Below are 26,351 nucleotides of genomic sequence, written 5' to 3'. Positions count from 1 at the left end.
ACTAACCACATGCCGCGAAATATGGTAAGCGGTAAGCCTAGTAACCAATCGGCCCGAGGAGTGGACATACCTCCCACCACTCGTCTTGCTTCTTCTGGTTACTTAGGTTCGATGTGTGGGAATACGTGTTGCAAGGGCAACCAGGAGTACGGGTTTTGTAGTCGCGCTACAAACGTACGTGCTGCACTTTGGAAGTGCGTATGGTCCTGCAGTCGCTTGTGGTGGACCTGTCCATGAGTCGGAATGAAAGGCAAACGGTTGCTTCGGAACTATCGTTGGATGTTCCAAGCGTGTGTGTTAGGTTTACCTTGCAAGGTTAAATTCGATTCAGAATCGTCCGCTTCTCACGAAGATTGAGACTGCTTGATCCCTTTATCACACAGAGTAACAAGAGCAACTAGATGATGAGTAAAGCTGATGATTGATATAAAGAGCTCTACCTTGCTTGCTTAGTCATAAGTGCTTATCTAGAATGGATAATCACATAGAACTTGAAAGCTAAAAGTTGAAAATAAGGATCTACTCTTAGTTGTTTTTCAGCTGAAACTAAACCCAGAACCATTATAAGCCTTCATAAGGCTAGTTATGGGCTAAAGTATACCCAATCCCGGGTAAGCCTTGCTGAGTATTAGTATACTCAGCCTTGCTAGTTATATGTTTTGCAGGTAATGTGATGGTGATTGTATCTCTGGACTCACCTTCGTGTGAGGTAACCTTATTTGATCCTGTGTATCGGTGGTTTATCGGGACGTTACCCGACAGGCCAAGGGATTATACTGTTTGAAGCGCGTTGGAGCCCTCAGGAATGGACTCGCGTAATTGAGCCGGTATAATTCAGGTTGGTTCTGCCACAGCGATGAAGTAGTCGATGGGGTTGATGAAGTCGATTAGGTCCCACCGGGCGTGCCAGAATCTGTTGTCGGTCAAAACCCACCGGCGAGCAGCGACAGGCAACACGAGGAGCCGGGAGGCTCCCGGGACTGCTGGTGGGTCTCGGTCCATTGGTCAACGGCCCAGAAATTTGGCACACGCCCTGGCTTGGTGAAGTGCTAGGCGTGCCACCTGACCTATACCTGATCAGGAAGGTGTAGAAGTCGTTATCAATTAATTTCCTGCATGCACAGCCAAGTCAAACATTAGTGCGAGCCGCGACCGGCTCTTAAAATGACTCCCAAGATCGACTAGAAGAACTGATGGAGCCTTTGTACCGGGTCGGACCTATCTTTGTACCAGGTTGGACCTTCAGGTAATGTAACATCCCGAAAATTCACCAAAATGAATCACGCGCTAGAGTGTTTTAAAAACCTGTTCATCGCCAAAGCACGTTCAAACCCTAGCCCTAACCCTCTCCATTTTTCCCCGCCATCCTGACAACCGACACCGAACTTGACCGCTGTCCCATCTTCTTTTCCTCGCACCAAGTGTGACGCCTACCCGTTGCCCTCGCGTGGCCGACCGGCCGTAGCGGCCGCCGCGAATAGCGCCGGCACGAATTCCCTCTCTCCTTTTTCCCTCTCCTTTTCTTTTTCTTTTCCTCCCCTCTCTTTTCCTTCTCCTCCTCTTTTCCTATTTTTCTCCTATTTTTCTTTCCCTTTTCTGTTCCTTTTCCCTCCCTTTTTCTTTTCCCTTTTTCCTTTCTTTTCTTTTCTCCTCCCTCCTTCTCCTTTCTCCCTCTCTCCTTCCTTTCCTTCCCCTGTCGCGTGCCCGAATGCCGCTCAGCCGTCCTGGCCGCGCCGCGCGCGAGCCCCTGCCCCAGCCTACCTCCACGATGCGCACGCGCACCACGTGGCCGCGCGCCATGCCGTGCCGCCCGCCGCTCGCACCCCCACCCCTGGCCCGCGCCTCGCCGCGCCGTGCCCGCACGTGCGCGCCCTCCCCTGCGCGTGGCCGCGCCGCCCGTCGCCTGCCGCGCCACCCGCCGCGTGCGCTGCTACTGCCGTGCTCCGCACTGTGCCTCGCACTGCAGCCACGTGCACCACACGCCGCTCCACGACGGCCGCAAGCGGCCGAACGCCATTAATGGCACCCGCCGAGCTCGATGACCGGCCACCGCACGGCCCCCTCCTCCCCACCGCCTCATTCTGCCTATAAATAGGCCCTCGCCCCGCTCACCCTTCCCCCACGGCCTCCACCGCCACCGCTCGCCGCCTTCCTAGCCCCCAACGCCGCCACGCCGAGCCGCCTAGCGCCGCCGCCTCCTGCTCCCGTGGGCACGCCCCCTCGCTCCATCTCAGTCCAAGGTGAGGCCGGGGATGGAATCCCCTTGCCCCCCTCTCTATTTTGCCCCTAACCCCGGCTGCCGCCGCGCCCTGGGCCGCCGAAATCGGCCAGGCGCCGGACCTTCCCTCCCCTCCTCTGTTCTCTGCCGATGGGAGGAAGAAGAAAGGGGAAACTTGCCCCTAGGCCCTCCCCTTTCCCCTATTCCTTCAAGAGCCCTTCCACCTTTTACATTCTTTTGCAAAAGAAACCCTGTCCTTTCTGATAATCCGAAATACACCCTTCACCATACAAATCTAATAAACCCTTGCACCTTTCTGTTATGCCCCAAAAGTTTCTAAAATTTATAACCAAGCCCTTTTCCGTTTCATAACCATTTACAAATGAGCCCCTAGGGCCTTGTTTAGACCCTAACACCCCGTTAACTTATCATTTTATGTACCAAACGATCTCCGATCGACCCAAAACTTTACCACGCCTTTCTACTATGGTTTCGACCATGCCATCAGGAAACCACCCAAAAATATCGTCCCTATCCCCATAACTGATCTGTTTCCGACTCGAACTCAATGATAAAAGCTTTTAGTTCGTTCGATTGATTGGGTGCCTGTTTGTTTGCGTCGTAGGACACGGAGTGAACGAGGAAGGTCCCGACTGTGATCAAGCGAACGAGGACCAGTTCTGCGACCCCGAACCCGAGGGACAGTGCTTCGATCAGGACCTCCCGCAAGGATTTGATGATGGCAAGTTCAATCCCGCCCTTTGATGCATGTTTCTGTCCTAGTTTTTATAAACACAACCCATTGGCCTATTTTATAAAAATGCATGGTTCTGCTTGAGAAAACATGGTAGGATAACCACCCCTTATTTTGTGATGGTTATTCCTTGACCGTCTGTTTTATAAATAAAAATGTGTGTGTGTGTGTGCGCGTGGGAAGAGATAAAATGTGGTTTGAAAGATGAGTTAGACGGGATGGATGGCATTTCTGTGTGAATTGCCATTGGTGTGCTCGTACCTGTGTGGTTGAGCAAGGAAGGGAGATGTCCATCTTGTCACCCCTAAGGACCGAGTTGATGTGTCATCTCACCTAGCTTCCTGTCGTGCAAACCACTTGACCGTTGTATGGGCAACGGCTTAGCATAAATCCCACTAGTTAGTCTGATAGCCATCAGGAGAGCTGAGAGCAACGGGTGATCAAGGAGAAGGGATAAGCTCTGTGTGACTTATGCCCCGGTTAAACCTCGGAGATAGGTCGAATGACCCCCTGATGGATCCCGTGGTGGCTAGTCAGGTCTAGCTAAGGTGGGTAATGGCTTTGTTGGGATCTGCACCGACACTAAAGGTGATCGTGCTGTGGTACCCCACCTGTGGGTAAAGTTGCACACCTCTGCAGAGTTAAAATCTATTCGAATAGCCATGCTCACGGTATTGGGTAAGTTATGGTGTGGTCACATAACTAGTGTTTCTCTCTGGGAATGGTTGGACTGGTGTGGGTTGTTTGGAAAGTGTCCGGCAGTTGTGCCGTGTGCTACGGCGGACGGGGAGTCCGGTAGCAGCTTAAAACTTGGATCCTGTGTGGATCAACATCACGTGCTCCTTGGTATTAGAAAACTTGTTTTGAAAATGTTTTTGAACGAACCTTTGCATACAACCGAGTTTTCCGCAAATGAACCATAACTTTATCCTTGGACTGTCCTGTGCATTGATTTTTGTTATACCCCCTCCGTGGGTGTGATTGGACTTGCTGAGTACGTTTGTACTCACCCCACTCTTACTTTTTACAGCAGAAGATCCAGACTACCTCCCCGAAGACGTCGAGTAGGGTTTCGTCCTGCACCCAGTCTTGCCTGTGGTTAGGGCCACCGCTGGAGTTCCGCATGGCACAAGACTCTGATGACCCTCTTTTCGTAGCTAGTGTAGTAGTGTGGGTTTTAGTTGTGATCCTCGCGATAGTGGCGCTTCACTGCCCATTACCGCGTAGAGTTGTACAGTGATGTACCATCTGATGTAATAAAAGTGTTATCAGCCTCCTGGGACTGATAAAGCATCACTTTTAAGTCTTCCCTGATTGGGGGGACGCTTCAGGTAACTCTCAGAATCGGCTAAAAGAAGCCGATTGCCTCGTTTAACAGATCGGATCTATTAATATTCGAATACCTTGTATGAATCCGATAGAAAAGATAAAAGCATGCTCTGTAATCACCAAGCTAGTCCAATCTACGACAGTAAAAGTCTTCACCATATAACCGGAACATCCTACACGTGGTTAAGCCTAACGAACATGAAAGGTAACAAGACGCTAACATAAAAAGAGGCCTAAAAAACAACTAACAAGTCGATTCCCGAAACAATCCCTCCTTAGATTACCATAAAGCACCAATCATGCAGCCGGAATATTTAACCCGTTTGAAGGGCCTAATCATACGGATATTAAACCAATTCCTTGTAGTACAAAGAACCACCATAACAGATTAGATCTACTAAGCAAGAACAGAGCAAGGTGCTGCCCTTGCACCTGGGATCGCGTACAAGGGCAGCTAAACGATTACGAACAGCAAGCAGAGCATAGATATACTATTCAAAACCAATGCAGTACATGATCGTTTAAGATAGCTAGTGTTACTCGTCATCAACAACGCTTCAGCACGAGAAACACAAAGATAAACAGATAAACGCAATGCTGCCCCGACCATGCGGAGCATGATCGGCGCAGCATGACAGTTACCTGGAGAAACCCTCGGGAAAGGGGAGGCGATACTGTCACACCCGGTTTTTAAAGGACAAAACCGAATGCATAACTATATGTATGCCAGGATCAAGTTCCATACATATAGTGACTTCATCAGTGAATAATCAGCAACAGTATCACGAAAAGAGAATTAAAAGACTATAAAGATTATCAGAGTTATACAGCTTATCCTGGAAACGAAGACTCCAAACTTCACAGGCAATCGACCGGGGGGTTGCGCAGGCCTAGAACTCAGCATCATCTTCAAAAGACTTCAGATCACTTTCTCCTCTGAGCAGCAATTATAACAAGCGTGAGTACACTTATGGTTGGTACTCAGCAAGTGTTGGGAATTATATGACATGAAGGCCAAAATCAAGGAAAGGCTGACTGGCTTACTGCGATAAGCAATTTTAGTTGGTCAAGTTTTATTAGCACCTGATTACTAAGGTATAAGTTCATACCAAAAACCCACATTAAAAGAGAGAGAAGAGATACAGCATAAGCATAACCACAACCATATACATGGTCCACAATAACCATAACCATAGCCATGGTCCACGATTTAATTCATCTTCAAGTTCAATTATCATGTGAGGGTCCAAGCCGCTCTTAACCGTGAGCACGGCTGATATATCAGTTTTCACTCTGCAGAGGTTGTACACTTTACCCACAATTCGTGTCTCCCGATTTGCCCGAGGTAGCTAGCCTCTCAAACACTTCCGAGGTGAGTGGCAAGGGATTCACTACGAGGCCTTTACAAAGATTCCCTAACTTATGACAGTCCGCTGAGGTTTCAAGCCAAAGCGGTCATAACTCTCCCTAATGAGGTAGACGCCTTACCCAGGACCATATCATACCCTCAAGAGGACCGAGCTATACCCCGACGATGCAACCCCTCTTGCCCTTTCGGTAAGATCGTCATAAGCTAGTGTTTCTAATTAATCAGCCAAGACCAGAGCCATATAGTATTGTGGTTGCACTGTTTTCCTGGGTGGTTCTCCATGTTCCGATTAAACATATAATCTTGTATTAACAACGCATAGTGCATGAACATGGATAGAACAGGTGTAACATCATCATTGTTGCCATCATGATTATATATTATTCCCAAACCATAACCAGTTGAAGCAACTAAGCAATAGCTACCCAACAATAAAGATAAAACCCAGGTTGACAAGGAATGATCATAAAGACTAGGCATATCCTTAATTAGGATCCATCAATATTAGGACACATGCATGCATATAAAGAAAATGTTGTATTTATTGTGATTATTAGGACAAAAGCATGATCAAGGAAACACTTGCCTTTCTTTTAGAGAATAGCTGCTCAGAGTCTTCAATTTTTGTTCTTGAAACTCTATTTCTTCAAAGCTCTTGGATCACGCTCCTTCTAACGTCACACAAGCATCCGACCGAAGCATACAAGCAAGCAAACAAACAAGAACAACTAAGAACAGATACAACAAACAAAAGGAAAGCTTTAAAAGAGCGAACTAGAGGATAAGGCTCGCTGCTACGGTCACGAGAGCGCAAGAAACGCGGAAAACGGAGCTAGGGTTGAAAAGATACAGCTATCGGGAGATTTATGTTATGAAAGAAATAAAAGAACTATAGGCTTTCATTTATTTTAATTTAGAAAACCAATGTAAAAGATATTCAAAAGAGAATATCCCTAATTATAATTAACTCATATTATATTTGCATTTTTAAAGACGAAGTAGAACTTAGTCAAATTTTATATACAATTCTCTATGTACAAATTACACTAATTAAATAATTAATTAGAAAAGAAAACTTGTGAGAACATCTAAACGCATAACCTTATGATTCGAGTTGAACTACACAAATTAAATTACAAACACATTATTAAATTACAAACACATTTGAGTTGATATTAATCAAATTAACATTAATTACGAAAACCGGAGAAAAGACTTAATTGGATTTTATTTCGGAACACTAGATGAGAGGATATTATTCAAATTAAATTGATATTTAATTTTAAAAACAGGAAATACGGCACAACAACACTACTAAACGATAGCTTAGGGTTTTAGAAGACTAACGCAAAAAGAACGGATCGAAACGGATCTAAAACGCGGAATCTACGCATAAAACAGCGCTGCAGGGACCTATACGCAATTAACTATAGACTTTAGGGGTTAGCTGAAAAGAAATACAAGACACAGAAAATAGTGCTTGCAAAATAGAAAAAGATTAGGGTTAGATCTGAAAAATTCCATGGTGGGGCTGGATTGAAAAGATGGAAAAGATCTAGGAGGTTTTCTGCAATTTTTGCAAGACACGGAAATTTTCACGGTAATTACATAATCTTCCAGGGACCAATCTGCAAAAAGCTTGAATCAGCCTTGCCGGCGATTTAGGGCACGAGAGGTCGCGGGAAGTGAGGGAAAAGAAAGAGGACGACGAGGGGATTCCGTTCCATACCTTACTTACCGCGGGGACGCATCGTAGAGATCGAATTTGACTCGAGAAGATGGGCGGCGGCTGTCTGTTTCGTTTCTGGCTGCTGTCTCTGTTCCGTTCCTGCACTGGTGGCTGTCTGCTACGCACCTGGGCAGGGGGGCTGCAGCTGCAGGAGGGGGCGGTGCTGCGCCAGGAGAGGGAAGGGGCAGGGGCGGCGCTGGAGGGGAGGGGACGCACGGGAGCTGGCGGCGTTCTGGTGTGCGCAATGGGCCACAGCAGCACGGCAGCAGGGGGTGCAGCGCACGGCAGGACCGGCCTGCAGGCTGCACAAGGAGGGGCATGGCGACGTGCGGTGCTAGCTGCACAGGGGCACGAGCAGCAGGGAGGCAGGGGCAACGGCGACGGCATCTGTTCGTGGATGCGCAGGAGGAGGGAGAGGATGCACGGGGGCTAGGGCCGGCAGCAGCAACAGGGGCACCCGGGGAGAGAGAGGCAACAGGGAAAAAGGAGGCTAGGGTTACGCGCGAATTTATAGGGCACGCAGGAGCCGACGCAGGGGAGAAAATTAGGGCCGGCTACCGGGGAACAGGAGGTGCAAGACGCGTTTAAATAGGCCTGGAGATATCGTGCTGGGCTCCAACTCGAACGAGGATAAGGACGCGACGGCGCATCGGGCTGGGACTCATTCTTGAGTTCGGATTGGCCATGGGAAATGAGATTGGGCTGACTAGCGGGTCCCACGATTTAACGAAAGAGAGGAAAGAAGAGGTAACGGAGAGAGGAAATAAGAATGGCTGAATGAGTTCGGTTATGGGCCGAAACAGGTTCCGGTAAAGGCCGAACGCGAAAACAAGCTGACAGGGCTGGTTGAACGTGAACCATTTATTCGGGAGCGCGAAAAGAGAAGAAAAGGATCAGGCCGAGTCGTTGGAGCTGATGGTGATCGAACATCGTCGGAAAAATACCGAAGACGAGCCACGAGACGTCGTTTTTAAGCATGATCTGATCGAGAAGAATGGTTAGAGGATCAGGAACTCGATGGGACATCTTAAAGATTCAGAGAGGACAAGGTTAAAAGGATATACAACAAAGATACGGCTCGGTCCGACTGCGATGAAAATAAAAAATATAAATATTTTCCAGAATATATTTTTAAGTTCAAAATAAATCTAGAAAAGTCCAGATAAATATTTCAAACCACGAAAAATATATTCATGAGGATTCGCAATAAAATATTTGGGACTCATGAAAAAGAATTTTAGAGCTTTCCAAATAATAAAATAAATGGATCTAGCTCTCAGATAAATAGAATAATTGCCAGAAAAATCTTTAAAATTCTCAGAAAATTCTATTGATAGATGAACATATTGTAAAAGATAGTCACATCCTAAAATTAAATATTTTAGGGTGTGACAGATACGCCGAGAGTTTGTTGTGAATGCTTGATTGATTCCTTTATTGAATCTCACGATACATATTTATAGTCCGGAGACTTGATCTCTTCTAACTAACCCTAACTGATTACGATACAATCTCTAACTTACTATATTTAAACTATCCTTACTAGATAAATGGTCATCCTGGCCCTTGACATGTTCGCACAGAAGCCTATTTGCAGACCATTACGATGATTTCCTTCAGCCCATGTTGCTCTCGGCCCATCCCTTGATCCAGTCAAATTATAGCGATAACACCTTTATAGTCTTACTTGTACTTAATTACCTTGTTTATCCTATTACACGCTTTATACTTGATATGAAATGCTATGCTTAGCTTGCATGTGTATGTATGTGAGATAGAATATTACTACTTCTTGGCGTGAGTTAGTGATTATGGTGTCGTTGGTGAATAGGATCTTTTAACGATGATGAGTATAACTCACTGCACCAAAATAGATCATTTTCGTCGGCCACATTTATTTTCGTCGGCCCACGGCTAACCGACGAAAATAAATGTATACTTTCGTCGGCTTTACTGGGCCGACGAAATTATTAATTATTTTTGTCGGCAGATGCCTGGCCGACGAAAATAGTGGCCTACTATCTCTATTTTCGTCGGCCCAGTGGACCGACGAAATTAAAGTGTTCAGTAGTTTCGTCGGCTTGACCTAAGCCGATGAAACTACCGTTATTTTCGTCCCATCCTGGCCGACGAAAATAACTTACCCTATCAGCCGCCGCCGCCCTTTATGACTTCATCCTTTCGTTCACTCGCTCGCTGCCTCCTCCCTGCCTCCTGCGCCGCCACTGCCCCGCCCGCGGCGCCCTCCGCCCCCCGGCCGCCCCGCGCGCGCGCCCGCGCCCGCCGCCCCGCGGTCGGCCGCCGTCCCATTCCCGCGCTCCGCTGCCGCCCCTAGGCTTGGCCCGCCGCGCCTGCCGCCGGCCTCGCCCCTGCCCGCGGCCGCTGCCCCTGTGCGCCCCCGCGCCCTCCGCCCCTCCCCCCCCCCCACCCCAGCGGCCGCCCCGCGCGCCCGCGCCCGCCGCTCGCCGCCCCGCCGCGACGACCCCTCCAAGTATGCTCCGGGGTTGTAACCTGCACGTGCCCATGGACTGCTCCTGCAAATCGTTCACCTGCTAATTGCAGATGGACTCATCGGTTCCTCTTCTTGGAAGAGCACTGGTGATACCTAGCTAAGTAGCTATTCTCTGCCCTTCTTTTTACTTGGTGCTTTCTCCTTTGTTATTGAGATGATTGTGTAATGGTCTGGTTGCAAGGTTGTGCTATGGAAAAAGTGAACTGTACCCAAATTGCCAACTGCTGTTCCTGATCTGATCCCCCATGTGGTGCCTCGTGCCGCCTGTTAATTTTTTGGTGATGTGTACTGGTGTGCTTGACATCTGGGGCAGTAGCTTCTTTCGGTCATTCTGGGTGTTCTTCACTCCAGTTATGGTCAGTGTGGCTAAATCTTTTGATGCTCCAATAAAGGTCAGTGCTTGTTGTTAGTGAACTGTCTTTGTCAATAATCTCTTCCGTTTCGTCATCAACTAATCTGGTTCTGCATTGTTTTTCTACAGCTTCTGTTTCCAACTGCAGATGCTGCACGGCCATTATCTATGCTGATTTTTAATGCTTGTTTTATAGGTGATTTGTGGTCTGGATCTGAAGGGGGAGTTATCAAAGTATGGTATGGAGAAGCGATTGAGAAGTCACTCGTTTCACAGAGAGAAGAAAAGCGTAAGACCTCTCATTTGCACTCTGATACTCTTCATGTGTTCATTTATCTTGTTGCATTTGGTTGATATTAGCCCAGCTATTCTATATTTATAAAATACTGTTATGTATTTTGCTGTGCAGGGATTCTCGCACTAAGGAGCTTCTAAAAGTGTTCAATATTGACGGCCAAGTTGATACCCGTTTTGACAGCTTATCTGCTCAGGATCCATATAGCTATGAAACAAAGCAAACCTTATTCTCCTCTCCAAGGAAAGAGAAAGCTCGTAGTCCTGTTTGTTTCTTGCAGAGATCACGAAATGCTTTGTTGGGAGCAGCTGATGCAGTCCGGAGAGTTGCTGTTAAAGCAGGTTTTGGAGATGACACTCGAAGAATAGAAGCATTTACAATGTCGGCAGATGGGATGATCTGGACAGGATCTGCGAATGGCTCTCTTGCCCAATGAGATGGCAGTGGTAATCGTCTGCGAGAGTTCCTGCATCACTCATCATCTGTTCAATGTATTTGCAATGAGATGCCCAATGAGATGGGCTGATGCAGCTGTTTTTTTTAAGTAGAACCAGTATTTTCGTCGGCTTTGATGGCCGACGAAAATAATATATTTTCGTCGGCCGCTAAAGCCGATGAAAATAGTGACATTTTTTTCGTCAGCCACCTGGGCCGACGAAAATACCATTATTTTCGTCGGCAGCCGACGAAAAAGCTCCTATTTTCGTCTATTTTATTTCGTCGGCCTAATTTCGTCGGTTGGCCGACGAAAATAGCTATTTTTGACGGTTTTAGGTCTATTTTCGTCGGCTTCTGGTCGACGAAATTATAATATTTTCTTGTAGTGACTTAATCCAATCCTCGTATTGGTGACTATGTCCTAATAGTCCACCGGATAAAGTTGCTGATATCGCCTCATATCGCAAACGCTGTAGACGGTGAAATTGATGTATGCATTAAGTAATAATAAATTATGATCAACGAAAAAACCATCTGAAATATTCTCAGTACACATCGCTAAACAGTTTAAGCTAGTCGTCTATGATCAACCAGAAAATGATGGTGGTCACAAAGGGGTCTATTATAGTGAGCGTAAATTTCACTGCAACATTTCTGAACCGACTGTGATATTTCCGTCGGTTCTCTGCACCGACCATACGTCTATTTTATTGAAAACCAAACTGTGGTTTCCATAAATGTAGTATATACGGATCTTTTGTCTCCTAGCCTATGTTTGTGCATCTTCCTTGTAACTGGAAAAAGGCATAGAGCACCCACTACAGGTCGTTAAGAGATAAGAGACACAAATGATTCACGGAAGCACGTGGTGCCTCCAACTATTGGATGTCCACATGAGCAGCACTATCAGTACCGTACAGATCGACCCGTCCAAGTAGACAACAAGAGATCGTCTCCTTCTCCGCAACCACAGACATGATCAAAACAACGGCAGCAGCAACGCGGGCACAGGCTGAAGTATCCCTTAAAAGATTAAAAACAACACAACAGCATGTGCATTCCCAAAAGCAAGAGACCTGACACTGATTCTGTTGATACGATCAGCATCGTCATCCGAGAAGAGCCGTCGTTGCTGCTGTCGGGTACGGATGAATCTCGCGACCAATACCACAGACGCATGGCCAGAGAGAGTCGTCGGGATCTGAAAATTCCATGATCCGTACGTTTGGTACGGGTTGTTCGACGGAGCCATTAGCCAGGTTAAATGAACCGTCGGCACCCGTTTCAATCTCGCTCTTCTCAAGATCTTCTTGCTCCTTCGTATCATCAACAAGGACACTGTTTCCTCAGCTGACCTCCTCCCATGACGATGCTGCAGCATCCGTACCTGTACATGGCTGTATATATAGTCCCATGTCCAATTCAGAGAAACGTAAAGAAGGAACTTAGCATCCGCATATCATCACCATCCATTGTTTAGCTGTACACTCCTACGATTAGACATGGGGGCAGGAAATGGGAATAGGAGGAGCGAAAGGGGCAGAAGGTCTATCAGATCTCTGAAGGAGAGCCGAGCTAGGCTGTGCATCATCAGATGGTGCGTCGTCAGGCTCTTCTGTTGCGGTGACTGAGCTATTTGCAGATCAGTTCAGCCGAAAGGGCCAGAAGGTCCATCAGATAATGAAGAGTGCTGCTGGGTGCTGTAAAGACTCTCATGGTACTACCAGTTTTAGAGGACTCTCTGCTATCTGGTATCTGCACACCGGCTGTGCTATCACTGCACCGGCCGGGGTTTGAGTCCTAGCTCCTCCTCAGCGGCATCTCCCCCCAGGTTTCCAGAATTGAATAAATAGTATTGCTTCGTAGGCCGTAGATAGCTGCGATGTTGCGTAGATGCCAGGGAGTAGATCATGCAGGTAGTCTCAACAGATGTATGGATCTGAGATAAAACTGCTGTTTTGTAGATTGTTTCAGGCTTTCAGCAAACGCCCATCTTCTCCCTTTCTTTACCTCAGTTTTCCTTTCCAGTTTGTATCAGTTTATATGGGACGGCATCTTTCTGACGCTTCAATTTGTGCATACAAAATTGATATTCCCATGTAGTTAAGAACTATTTTATCATGTTACTATAATGCAGAGAATCTCTATCTCTGTTCCTGTCATCTACACTTCCTACTGCGAATTCTAAGACAATAGTTTCATCGATTAATCAATCACCTACACTACTACAGAACTAAATCACAGCTAGCTCGTAAGTTCCTACCCGTTTCCATACAAATAGTAATCTCACTACAGGAAATAGGATATTTTTGTCGACCAGAAGCCACGAAAATAGGCCAATTGCCGACGAAAATAGCTAGCCGACGAAAATAGGCCAATTGCCCACGAAAATAGCTATTTTCATCGGCCAACCGATGAAAATAGGCTGACGAAATAAACTCAACGAAAATAGGCTCTTTTTCGTCGGCCCCCGACGAAAATAAGTGTATTTTCGTCAGAAGGTCATATTTTCGTCGGCCGAAGCAGCCAACGAAAATAACTGTGACTATTTTCGTCGGTTTTCTGGGCCGACGAAAATATATCACGTATTTTCATCGGCCACTGGCCGACGAAATTAATTGTATTATTTTCGTCGGCCATTTGAGCCGATGAAAATCTTCAGAGTTATTTTCGTCGGCTGCTGCGGCCGACGAAAATACTGAGGATATTTTCGTCGGCCAGTCTGGCCGACGAAAATACTGGATAGTGTCAATTATTTTCATCGGCCATGGCCGACGAAAATACTGACATCTCTTACAAACAGCAGCTGCAGCTACCTGATACATATCAAAATTATCGACAAAAAGCAGATGCAGCTAACTGCTTATGCATATCCATAATCCATCAACAAACAATCAGAATTATGAAATACATCAACATACAATTACCAAATACATCCAATAAATACAATTAAAGAACGAGAAACGATGTCACGTGATGTCGATAACCTCCAAAGCAGTTACTTAACATACATATCCATAAACAGTTATAATATATCCATAACATATCTATAAGCACAGTAAAGCAAGTTATCCACCGAAAGTAATGCGATGTCTAGACTTTCGACACGCTCCCCTGCTAGGCCTACATGGCAAGTGCAAGAGCCTACAACGCGAAAACACAAATCAAGGAGGAGGGGTAATATTATGTCCGCTGCTGCAGTCACCTCCAGAAATGTTACGCGCTGCCGATGGTGGCGTGGACGGGCTGGCAGAAACTCCTCGAGGATGAGTACTCGTCGAACCCTGATTATAGAAAAAGTTAAATCTATTTAGTACGCATACGTAAGACAATTTGAGCATTGCTAGTTATACGATATAATTACCACTTGTGGAGACGGTACACGCACATATGGTACAAAAGTCGGCGGTGGAGGAGGAGGCGAAGGAAGAGGTGGCAAATTAAATTATGAGCCAAGGGTAGCCGCTAGCATTTCCTAAAAATCGATAGTAGATTAAATATCTTTATAGCCATGAAAAGTGCATAAGGACTTGAAAAAATATCAAACTTGCATAGTACCTAAATCTGTCGTTGCTCAGCGAAAAAACCTTGTATGTACTCGTGTTGTTGCCTTGCCCACTCCTCTTGCCTCTGCATCGCCTCTCTATGCTGTCTTATCTCCTCCTGCAGTACACTTTCCCTTTGACTTTCCCGCTGGTAGCCCCGAGAATTCTGAGTGGACTGGTAACACCTTGCCTCACTCAAAGCACCACTTGTATCAATAACGCCATTCAACATGCTGAACCTGCCATGTTTCTTCCCTCCCCCGCTTGAGTATAAGGCACCGACATCCACATCACTCCTCCTCCAATCGTACTCATCCCCATGATGTGCCACCATTTCATCACCATATCTCATCTACCATTCAGGCAACCAATAATAAGATTATATTCGAATCATCGCTTAATTAAAATCAAATTATTTTACTAACCAGAGTCTGTGTGGCATTCTCACTGCAAAGCAACTCTGGCTGTGTAGGATCTGCGCCGTGGTGGCCTCGAATGTATGTTTCAATATAGCTTGGTGCCACCCCACTTTGTGCCTCTTAACAAAGAAGAAATTGTGATATTGCAAGTAAGCACATAATAAACAAATTGAAATAATAAACACGTACCATTCGACGAGCCAAACGAAGATGTCCATCAGCCCCATATCTTTGTGTAACCCGTGGTCCTGCTTGACGATTAGCTCTCTTCATTCTAGATTTTTTCACAAAGCTAGGTGAAGCCCAATAAGCACAAAGTGCTCGCCAAGCATCCGGACACTTTCTCAACCAAGGCAAACCGCTAATATCAACTTCAAGGTACTCATCCTCTCGAAGATTTATCTCAGAAGCACCCAATTTCTTGTTCATGTCTTGCAGCTTTATTTTCTTGTAGTATAAACAAACGCACTGTATAAGAGCATTGGACATCATGTCCCTTACCACCTTCGTCGCTGCCTTCTCAAACACAGAACGAGCCCTATCTTTTAGGCACTGCTCCTCCCCCTCCGGCAAACGATACCTCTGCTAAAAAGAAAAATTAATTCATTAGACAACTCATAAATGAATCAAATAGATAGTAGTTATACAAGTTAGACAAGTTATGATAAAAAAGTACCCAGAACTCATTCCAAACTCTCGCTACCGTCGTGACGCCCTGATCATCCGATTGCAGCTTATAATGCTCCCACTTCAATGCAGGCTGAAGCACACCTCCAATTGTGACCATTCCTGGGTAGTGAAACCGACAAAGTGTTCCCAATGTTGCATTCACAGGTCTTAACCTATTTCTCCCCTCACAACAAATATCGTCCCACTGCCTGCAATTAGAACATGATATCCATCATGTTTCTTACTTGAACTATATAATATATTAAATAAAAACAATCACAACAATAAAATATATTACTTACCAATCCCCATGTGGCCTAATCTGTCGACGATTTGCCGGATTGGTTGCTGCAGGAGTCATCATATTGTTGCCTCTAAATCTAAATGTGGTGTATTAGTTAGCTAGCTCATACAAAATTTTTCATGAAATGATCGTAAGTACCTGAACACAGGTTGTGCAGCAGTATCCGCCTCTTCATCCTCCTCCTCCTCCTCCTCTTCCTCCTCCTCTACCTCTTCTCTGTCCGAGCACCCATGTCCCTCTCCACTACCTCCATCTCCATCGCCATCCACATTCGCGACATATTCTTCCTCATCCGCACCCCTACCTTCTTCTTCTTGCTGTTCAAATACAAGTATGTATTTATTTTTATTAAAAAAATTAAATTACACATGCAAACTACATATGACTTACTTGCATAGCCTCATCTAGACATCGCTGAAGTGCACCTCTTCGGCTCAGATGAGAACTGCCGCCTCTAAAGAGAGAAGGCCTATCCGAAGATGCGGAGCCATCATTCTTCTTTCCCTGACTCCTTGAAGATGAGGATACATCCTTCTTTTCCTTCCCCTTCAGAGAGTGCACAAATGACCTCATCCTAAAAAAATAAAATATGGTTAGTTAATATCATATAAAGCAATGGTAAATAAATAATAACAAGTTTCATAACAACAATTAGCAAATAAAACACTATTAAGAAAAACTACATATGACATCACATTACATGTTAAAATTCCTCGGGGTCATCTTCTTCAGCTACGGAGCCACCATGTGTAGTACCATGCCGCGTTTCATATGTTGTGAACAATACTTTACTAGGACGACGTGGCCGTTTTTTCTTTCCGACCTCAGAAACTATTACATCACCGGTGTCACCATCTAATCTGTCAAGTGCCATCCCAATATCAACTTCAAATGCTCCATTACACTCATCTTCCTGAAATGCTTCAGGAACAGTACGATCAAGCTCACATTCATCGTAACCTTCATCTCCAGGAATAGGCAATCGACCTGGAGGACATACTCTCTGAACAATCCACCATGGTTCTAAACTTTCCGAATGGCATGGATACGATATATAATAGACCATCTCAACTTGATGTGCGAGGACAAATGGATTGTAACCAAAAAGTCGCAATTTATGGTTCACCTCCACTAAACCAAGTTTTTTGTTATGCTTTACGCCAGAACCTAATTTACTATTGAATCAATCACAGTAAAATAACACAACTCTTAAATCTTTTGAACCTTCAAACTTCAGCTCCACTATATTCTGAATGACACCAAAATACTCCGTGACAGAACCATCTAAGGTACTCGCGGTGGTCACAACTCCACTATTTGTTGTGGCAGCATGTGGATTTTTTGCTTCAAACTTGGTTGAACGGAACCGAAATCTGTTTATGTCATAACAACCATAACTCCTTACAGTCGTGCTTCCATGTGAAAACTGTCTTAGATCATCATGGACACTGCTATCCTTCATGCACTACAAGTTTTAAAATTTTGTTAACTCATAACGAGTTATATAAATAAGGTAGTTAGAGTAAGGATGCTTACATGTCTTCTAAACCATGTGACAAAATTAGGACCACCATGTAAACCCTCACGCCTTAAGGTTTCGAGCTGTTTAGCAGTTGGTTGTCGTGAATATCTCCATTGTTCTTGATCAAACAACCTACATATTATTTATTTAGCACAAGTACATCGCTAAACGTGATTCACATATGAGATATATATATCATGATACTTACACAAAATATTTTTCCATCTCTTCCATATTTGTGTACATATACAATAATGTAGTATTCCATTCTTGTATGCACATTTCATAGACCGAACTAGCACCGACAGCCTTGCCAGTCCACTGAAACAACTTGAGATTGCTCCTCGGTGTCTCATTCGAGGTGTGGTAGCACGGTATATGAGCATTAATGTTATTTTCTTCTGCAAAATTTGTGCTCGTGTAGTGTGAGATCTCCTTAAGATAGAATGCCTCGGCAATGCATCCCTCCACTTGTGTTTTATTTCCGATGGTTGATTTGAGCTTCTTTAAGTCTCGTTCAACAAAGTACATCCACCTGTATTGTATGGGGCCACCCACCTCAGCTTCATAAGGCAAATCCACTAACAAGTGTTGCATTACATTCATGAAACCCAGGGGAAACACCTTCTCCATCTTACATACTAAGACAGGTATTTCCTTACTCAGTTTTCTCATTGTATTCTTGTTAATTTCTTTTGCACATAATTGCCTGTAGAAAAAACTTAACTCGGCCAACATTATCCAAACGTCTTCAGGGAGATACCCACGCAGCATCATAGGCAACAACCTTTCCATGATGATATGGTAATCGTGACTCTTCAAACCATTCATTTTTCCAGTTACAATGTTCACCGCCCGTTTCAGATTAGCTGCATATCCATCAGGAAATTTAAGGTTCTTCAGCCATAAAAGAACCTCTTTCCTCTCCGCAGGCTTAAGATAGTACTTAGCACGTGGCTTCCCCATATGGCCAGCTTGATTGGGTCTCAGATTAAGGGTTGGCCGAACATATATTTCAGCTAAGTCTTGCCGAGCTTTGAAATTATCTTTAGTCTTATCTTTCAAATAAAAAACCATACTAATTATACTTTCAGCAACATTGGGCTCTTGATGCATTACATCTAAATTATGCGGAAGGATCAGAGCAGTAGCATAAGGAAGGCTCCAAATAGTAGCTATATGAGTCCAATTATGCTCCTCTTTGACACCTTCAAACCCATCATCTGTGGCAATTAACCGACAATGGCTTGCTACAATCTCCTGACCGGTCAAACGCTTGGGTGGACCCTTAGTAACGATTGTGTCCTTGCGAAAGACATCTCGTTGAGTCCTGAACGGGTGATCATGAGACAAGAACCGATGGTGACAGTCAAAAAAGCAGAATTTGCCACCATATTTCAAACGAAAAGCATCTGTAGCACCCATGCATATCGGATAACATAGACGACCGTGCGTGCTCCATCCCGAGAACATTCCATATGCAGGGAAATCATGAATAGACTAAAGAAATGCTACTCGCATATTGAAGTATTCCTTCCGACTGCTGTCATATGTCCTAACTCCATTCCACAAGTCATGCAGCTCATCAAGCAATGGTTCCATGAACATATTCAAACGCTTACCGGGATTGTCAGGGCTAGGTATAATGAGCGTCAAAAACACATACTCATCTTTCATGCATAATGATGGTGGAAGATTGTATGGAATTGTTATCACTGGCCAACATGAATGGGGGGCAGCATTTGAGTTAAAGGGAGTGAAGCCATCAGTGGCCAACCCAACACGCACATTCCGGGGGTCACTTGCAAAACTTGGATCATAATGGTCGAGGACCTTCCAAGCCGTACCATCAGAAGGATGGCTCATGCATCCTGTATTATTACGAATTCCCTCTTTGTGCCATCTCATATGTTTTGCAGTCTTCTAAGATAGGTACAGCCGTTGAAGCCTTGGTTTCAATGGTAGGTACCGTAACACCTTAACGGGCACACTTGTTATCTGCACACTTCCATCTTTTTTCACCACCTTCTTGTATCTGCACTTCTTACAAACCGAACAGTACTTGATATTTTCATTGTTCTTCCAAAATAACATGCAATTGCTCTCACACACATGGATTTTTTTACACGGCATCCCTAAACCAGCTAACAACTTCTTTGAGTAGTAAAAGTCTTTCGGGAACTTGTGAGGTTTCAGAAGCATGTCCAAAATTAAGTCAACAAGATCATTGTAACAACTTACTGAAAAGTTGTACTTGGACTTTATAGCCATTAACCGTGTCACAGCAGCAAGCTGTGATAAAGTGGTGGCCCCATGTAATGGTTCTTTTGATGACGCAAGCAGACCAAAATATTCCGGTACCTCAGCAGCATTCTCAACCTGTTGGACAAAATCATCCATCATTGCATCCATCCTATCTTCATTTTCTTCAAACCTATCAACTAGGTTGTATGGCTCCTGCTCCTGTGACTCCCCATGCTCATACCACCTCTCATAATTCGGCATGAAACCCCACTTGTATAGGTGACGCTCCATATCAATCTTGACTTGATGAGAACAATTCTGACACTTGTTACATGGACACTTTGCCAAACCACCGCCAGGAGACAAGAAAAGTACATGATCAACAAAAGCTTGTGTGTTGACCATCCACTCTCGCGTAGGCATTCCGTTACTTGTCCAACCATCATACATCCAACTTCGATCGTCTCTCATTTTCTCAAACTAGCTACTTCATAATGAAAGTGAGAAATGTTACTTCATTAACGATACTAAGCAAACAATAATTATCAAGAAAATGTAACACAAATATTTTAAGAGTAATACAATTTCTGGCCTTAGAGTAATGGACAACAATGCATCACTAAATTTAATAGTTATTCGGTCAGTTCAAAACTAGCATGAAACAGAACGGGCAAGCATACCTGTGGGCGGCGGTGGCCCGCGGGGGCACGGCGTGGGGCCTCGGGGGCGGCAGCGGTTGCCTGCGGGGCGGCAGTGGGCCGCAGGGGCACGGCATGGGGCCTCGGGGACGGTGGCGGGCCACGGGGGCACGGCGTGGGGCCTCGGGGGCGGCGGCAGTGACCTTTTTCTAGTTAAGGTAGGCGCAAGGCAGGCGGCGGCGGCGGCGGCGACCTTCTGCAACAAGTAATGGAGATATAAAATTGTGCCAATTCACTTAGTTTCATATATGTTATTATACTCAATCTAGCCAGACTAGTGTCTTTGATCTTTCCTTTAGGTTGAAAAAGCTGAAATATTGACCCAAATATTAAAAATTTGTGGGAGCATCTGTGAAAATATTTAATTTGTAAATGTATCTATGGTGCATTGATCTGCCTAATTGGATGTTCTGATATAATGTATGGAGCTAGTAACATGATCTTGAGCCAAAAATGTGCAGAGTAAAAAATACTGCTACAGAGGGCCGCGCGGGGGCCGCGGGGGCCGCGCGCCCGAGGGCCACGCACGGGCCTGCGGGGCCGAGGCGGCCGCGGCGGCCGCGCGCACGAGCCGGCGGCGGCGGCGGCGGTCGCGGGGGCTGCGCGCCCGAGGGCCGCGCGGGGGCCTGCGGGGCCGAGGCGGCCGCGCGGGGGCCTGCGGGGCCGAGGCGGCCGCGCGGGGTGGAGGCGGCAGCGGGCGTGGGGGCGGCGCAGGCGGCGGCGGGGCCAGCGCGGGGCCGAGGCGGAGGCGGCGGCGGCCGCGCGGGGCGGCGGCGGTGACGGCGGGGGCGGTGGGCCTGGGGGCTCAGTCCCGGGGGAGATGGAGATCTAATTGAAGACGCGTACTCGATCTACTGTGCGTGTGGGAGCTAGATAGAGATCCAACGGCGCTATTAGGGCACCAATATTTTCGTCAGCCGCTAGGCCAATGAAATTAGATCTATTTTCATCGGCCAGTAACTGGCCGACGAAAACGGTCCCTTTGTTTCGTCGGCCAGATTCCTGCCGACGAAATTAGGAACTTTTGTTTCGTTGGCCACACAGAGCCGACGAAAATAATGTCACTTTTCCTTAATTTCGTCGGCCTTTTGTGGCCGACGAAATAAATTATATATTTTCGTCGGCTTCCTTTGGGCCGACGAAAATAGAAATGGCCGACAAAAATGACCGGATTTGGTGTAGTGTCTAAAGATACATATAGGGATTAAATATCCTTGTTAGGGCAACTACATTAATGTCACATGTAATTTTGACAGTACTCAATTGACAACTTGTACAATAGATGTCTCCTAAGTAGTCTTATACTATTACTATTATTCCTTAGTTTGTGCATAAAAAAGAAAATTTTGAGTTGCATGGAAATAATAATGGTAAAATAATGGAGTTGTCTCGTACTCCTAAAATTTAGCCGATGAGGCAGTTTTTGCACGAAACAACAACCTTCTTCTCTCACCTCACTCTTCCTCCTTCACATAAGCAAAAATCCTGCATGCATGAGACGACCTATGAAACCACTAACATGCAGTAACGTACTTGCCAATATAGTTACACAACTGGCAGCAAAAGTAGATACTTGTGTCAACTCTAAATAATAGTTTCTTTATGTATCTCCATCGTCCCTAACTAAAAATGAGTAAGGATAATATTATATCCCTACCAGGTTTAAACCACGGGCTACACCTGTATAGCAAAAAAAATAATCACTACGTGAAAACCTCAAATAGGTCACGCAGCATTTGTAACGGACCCTTGTAGCCCATTACAACACGCAACATCTGTAACGGTTGTTGTTTGGCACCCGTTACCCATAAGCGCTGCAGGCTTGACCCCGAACTCGCCACCACAACGCCCGTTACCGATGATGTCTTCTGGTAACGGCCGTGATGAAGGCCCGTTACACCAAAATGTTGTAACGATCGTTAAAGTGCGTCCGTTACGAAAAGTGTACTATCGGTAACGGTCTCTTAGTGTCCGTTACCGATCACTGTCGTATCGGTAACGGTCGTTTAAGGACCGTTACAGATAGGGCAGTGATCGTACCAACCTGTCGCCTTTAGTAACGCGCGTTACCGATGACCATTTGATGCCCGTTACCGATAGAGCGGTGTTACTTGTGTGATCCGTTGATGCCCATTACCGAAGTGACTGGCGCAGCAGCCGGGGGGCGTCCTCCCGCGCCGTCGCCGCAACCGGCGCTTCCTCGGCCGCGCTCCTCCACCACCGTCAAGCTGGAGCGCGGCGGTGCTGCTGCTGGACATGTCCTGCTGCTGCTGCCTCCGTGCCGGCGTCACCGAAGGTGCCGGCGGACGTCGACCGCGGAGTCCTCCGCGCCGTCGCCGTCGTCCAAAGCAGCATACCTTCTTCCACTCCGTCGCCGCGGCCGCGGCCGCGACGCCGCCTCCTCCTCGGACGCGCTCATAGACAGTCCTCCTTAAGGTGGAAATTGCCCCCTTTTATTGAACTTTGCTGTCCTAATCCTCTTACTCATCGGTTTTGGTGATGAATTATGCTCATTTGATGTATGGAAATTGCCCTTGTTCATTGAACTTGTGGATGGCAGCTGCTGATCGGGCTTGGATGTACAGACAGCCCCGAGATTGGGACAATTTCATAACCGGGGTCAATGTATTGCCCCTGCATAGATTGTCTCAACCAGAAGAAGTTCAGACAACGGGACAACATTTTTCATCATTTGATCACACGTGGTTTCACAAAAAATTACACGTGTTGGAACAAACATGGTGAGGAAGGCCTTAATGAAGTCGAAGCAGGATGCCTAAATGAAGGTGAAGCGCGACACCATGGTCAAGGCCTTAATGAAGGGGCAGCGCGATGCCATGATGAAGCCCTTGATGAAGGTGGAGTTTTTGAGGAAAATGAACCATTCCCACCCTTTGTTAGGAGGCCTGATGATATGACTGATCAAGAAGTTACGAGCTTCGATGATGGTGAGGTGTTGCAACGTGTGCACAATGTTGATCAAATGGTGCGGGATGTTGAGTTTCAAGGAGTGTACACAACTTCTGAATTAGCGAGGCTGAAGCAGTTCATTGAAGATTCAAAGAAACCCCTCTATCCTGGTTGCCAGAAGTACTCTCGCCTTTCTGGTGATCTAAAACTTCTGCAGCTTAAGGCAGATCATGGTTGGAGCAACAAAAGTTTCAAACAACTATTGGATCTGCTTAGAGACATGCTACCTGAGAAACCAAGTAGCCGAGTCTGTCTATGAGGCAAAGAAGATAATCTGTCCTCTGGGAATAGAGGTTGAAAAAATTCATGCATGCAAGAACAGTTGTGTATTGTTCCATGGAGACTATGTAGACCTTGACAAGTGCCCCAAGTGTGGGTGTGATCGGTACAAGAGGAAAAAAGATGGTGGAGATGATAATGCTGATGACGGGAACGTGCCCGTGGAGATCAGAGGCAAGAAGAAGGTTAACAGAGGGGGTCCTGTGAGGGTGGCATGGTATTTTCCCATCATTCCCCGGTTGAAAAGATGGTTCGCCACAAGAAAGGAGGCCCAACTCTTGCGTTGGCATAAGGAAGGCCGAAAGAAGGAAAATGACAAGCTTAGGCACCCCGCAGATGCAGCACAATGGGGTAACATTGATTCCCACTTTAAGTGGTTTGCTGATGATTGCAGAAACCTTCGGTTCGCTATGAGCACAGATGGCGTTAACCCTTTCGGTAACCAGAGTTCAACACATAGCACCTGGCCTGTCGTGCTATCAATGTGCAACCTTCCACCCTGGCTATGCAAGAAACGGAAATACATGATGCTGACAATATTGGTCTCTGGGCCAAAGCAACCTGGCGACCGTATTGATGTCTACTTGAGGCCACTAGTTGATGACTTGAAGACACTTTGGAAGCCTGGTGTGAAGGAGGTTTGGGATGAGTTCGGGCGTGAGGAGTTCATATTGCACGCCATGTTGTTCACCACCATCAACGACAACCCGGCTCATCGCAACCTCTCCGGCCAGAGTAAAAGGAAAGGTGCAGCTTGCCCGCACTGCTTGGAAGAAACTTGCTCATTGTGGCTAAGAAATTCAAAGAAATTCGCATTTATGGGGCACCATCGTTTCCTCAGCAAGAAACATCCCTACCGGGAGATGGATTGTCAATTTATTGGGGAAAAGGAGCATCGAGCGGCGCCTCTGCATGTGACTGGAGATCTGGTCCTCTTGCAAGTCAAGGACATCAAAACTATCGAGGAGTTACCCAAAATGACTGAAAAAATCCTTGGCAAAAGAAAGAAACGAGATGGTGAAGAAGAAGAAGATGGGAAAGGAATTTGGAACAAGAAATCAATTCTATGGGAGCTAGAGTATTGGGAGCTGTTGGATGTGCGTCATTCGATTGACAACATGCACGTCAAGAAGAATGTGTGTAGCGTTTGTGGAACATTGCTGCAACAGAAGTTGAAAGGAAAAGATCATAAAAATGCAAGGGAGGATCTTAAAGATATGGGCATTAGGCCGGAGCTCTATGCAGAGGAAACAGACACGGGGACGGACCTTCCCGTCGCTGCAACCACCTTGTCAAAGACAGAGAGAAAAGAATTCTGTGAGTTTTTGCATGGTTTGAAAGTACCTTCAAGCTACTCATCGAACTTCAAGAGGCTAGTGTTGGTGAAGGACATGAAAATGAATTTCAACTTGATGAAATCTCATGATTGCCATGTGTTGATGACAGCTCTTCTTCCTGTTGCACTTAGAGGTATCAAGACAGTACAGGTTCGCGACGCGGTCACGAGCTTGTGTTTATTCTTCAATGCAATAGAATAGAAGGTGATTGATGAGGAAGAACTATTGAAGTTAGAGAGGAGGCATTTCGAGACCCTATGCATGCTTGAAGCTACCTTCCCACCAACATTCTTTGATCTCATGATCCATCTAACAGCACACCTCGCGAGGGAGATTTGGTTCCTTGGCCCATCTTACCTTCATCAGATGTTTCCATATGAGAGGTACTTTGGATTCCTCAAATCATTGGTACATAACCGGTCATTTCCGGAGGGAGCCATGGTTCGTGGCTATGGGACCATCGAAGCAGTGGAGTGGGCCATGGGTTATATGGACCCCCAAAACCCCATTGGTGTGCCTCATTCACGGCATGAAGGTAGGCTTGCAGGTGTTGGGACCATGGGGAAAAAGTCAATCACTCCGGATCCAGATGCCTTCAACAAGGCTCATTTCACCGTGATACAACAGATTGACCTGATTACACCATTTGCCAACGAGCACAACCAACAACTACGTGAAGAAAACCCTACCCGTAGTGAGGCTTGGGTTGCAAAGAAGCACATGCAATGCTTCAGCTGGTGGCTCCGAGATTATGTCCAGAGATGCAGCGCAGCTGTAACCGACAATCTGATAACGAAACTAGCAGTGGGGCCATTATTCACTGTTACAACATACCAAGCAATGGATATCAATGGATACACGTTCTACACCATGGCCTAGGATGCCAAGAGCGTCTATCAAAATAGTGGTGTGCGTGTACGGGCCGTCGACAATGACATGCAGGCAGCCACATATTATGGTCAAATAGAGGAGATATGGGAGCTTGATTATGTAGGTTTCAAGGTAGCCTTGTTTCGGTGCAGATGGGTCAATGGGAAGAGAGGTGTGAGCAAGGATAAATATGGGTTTGTTAGTGTTGATCTGCGGGTCTTTGGTTACAAAGATGAACCGTTTGTTTTCGCCAAGGATGTTGAGCAAGTGTTCTATGTACCTGACCTTGCAAGGAAGAACTGGTGTGTGGTTATGCCTGGAAAAAAAGGATTGTTGGGATTGCCAATGTTGTTGAGGAGGAGGAATACAACCAGTTTGATGAAATTCCATCCTTTGACACTTCATACATGCCCCGACTCGTGGCAACTGACAAAACACCGTACTTGCGAACCGACCATCATGAAAAAATCCATATCCAGAAATCAAAGAAAAAGCCAT

General features: G+C 46.0%; 1 protein-coding gene and 1 long non-coding RNA gene across 2 annotated transcripts; both read left to right on the top strand.

Moving 5' to 3' along the window:
• Positions 1-10,239: 10,239 nt before the first annotated feature.
• Positions 10,240-11,053, top strand: LOC112897691. Its single transcript, XR_003229716.1, has 3 exons — positions 10,240-10,303; positions 10,460-10,552; positions 10,673-11,053. It is a non-coding gene; the product is annotated as an uncharacterized LOC112897691 (long non-coding RNA).
• Positions 11,054-23,311: 12,258 nt separating this feature from the next.
• Positions 23,312-25,862, top strand: LOC112898195. Its single transcript, XM_025966572.1, has 3 exons — positions 23,312-23,606; positions 23,719-25,133; positions 25,185-25,862. Exons 1-3 carry the CDS (start codon positions 23,312-23,314, stop codon positions 25,860-25,862), a joined length of 2,388 nt encoding a protein of 795 aa, XP_025822357.1.
• Positions 25,863-26,351: the final 489 nt, after the last annotated feature.

This window comes from Panicum hallii, chromosome 6, assembly GCF_002211085.1.
Source record: "Panicum hallii strain FIL2 chromosome 6, PHallii_v3.1, whole genome shotgun sequence".
NCBI classification, from domain to species: domain Eukaryota; kingdom Viridiplantae; phylum Streptophyta; class Magnoliopsida; order Poales; family Poaceae; genus Panicum; species Panicum hallii.
Note: the sequence above shows the minus strand (reverse complement) of the source record. Positions and strands in the feature narration are given on the sequence as shown.

Bases quoted from the DNA above. Each gene is read 5' to 3' on its own strand.
- LOC112898195 (XM_025966572.1), top strand. From the start codon at position 23,312: ATGACTGATCAAGAAGTTACGAGCTTCGATGATGGTGAGGTGTTGCAA. The intron at 23,607-23,718 runs GTAGCCGAGTCT...GAGACTATGTAG, and splicing joins CATGCTACCTGAGAAACCAA to ACCTTGACAAGTGCCCCAAG. The intron at 25,134-25,184 runs GTTCGCGACGCG...GCAATAGAATAG, and splicing joins GAGGTATCAAGACAGTACAG to AAGGTGATTGATGAGGAAGA.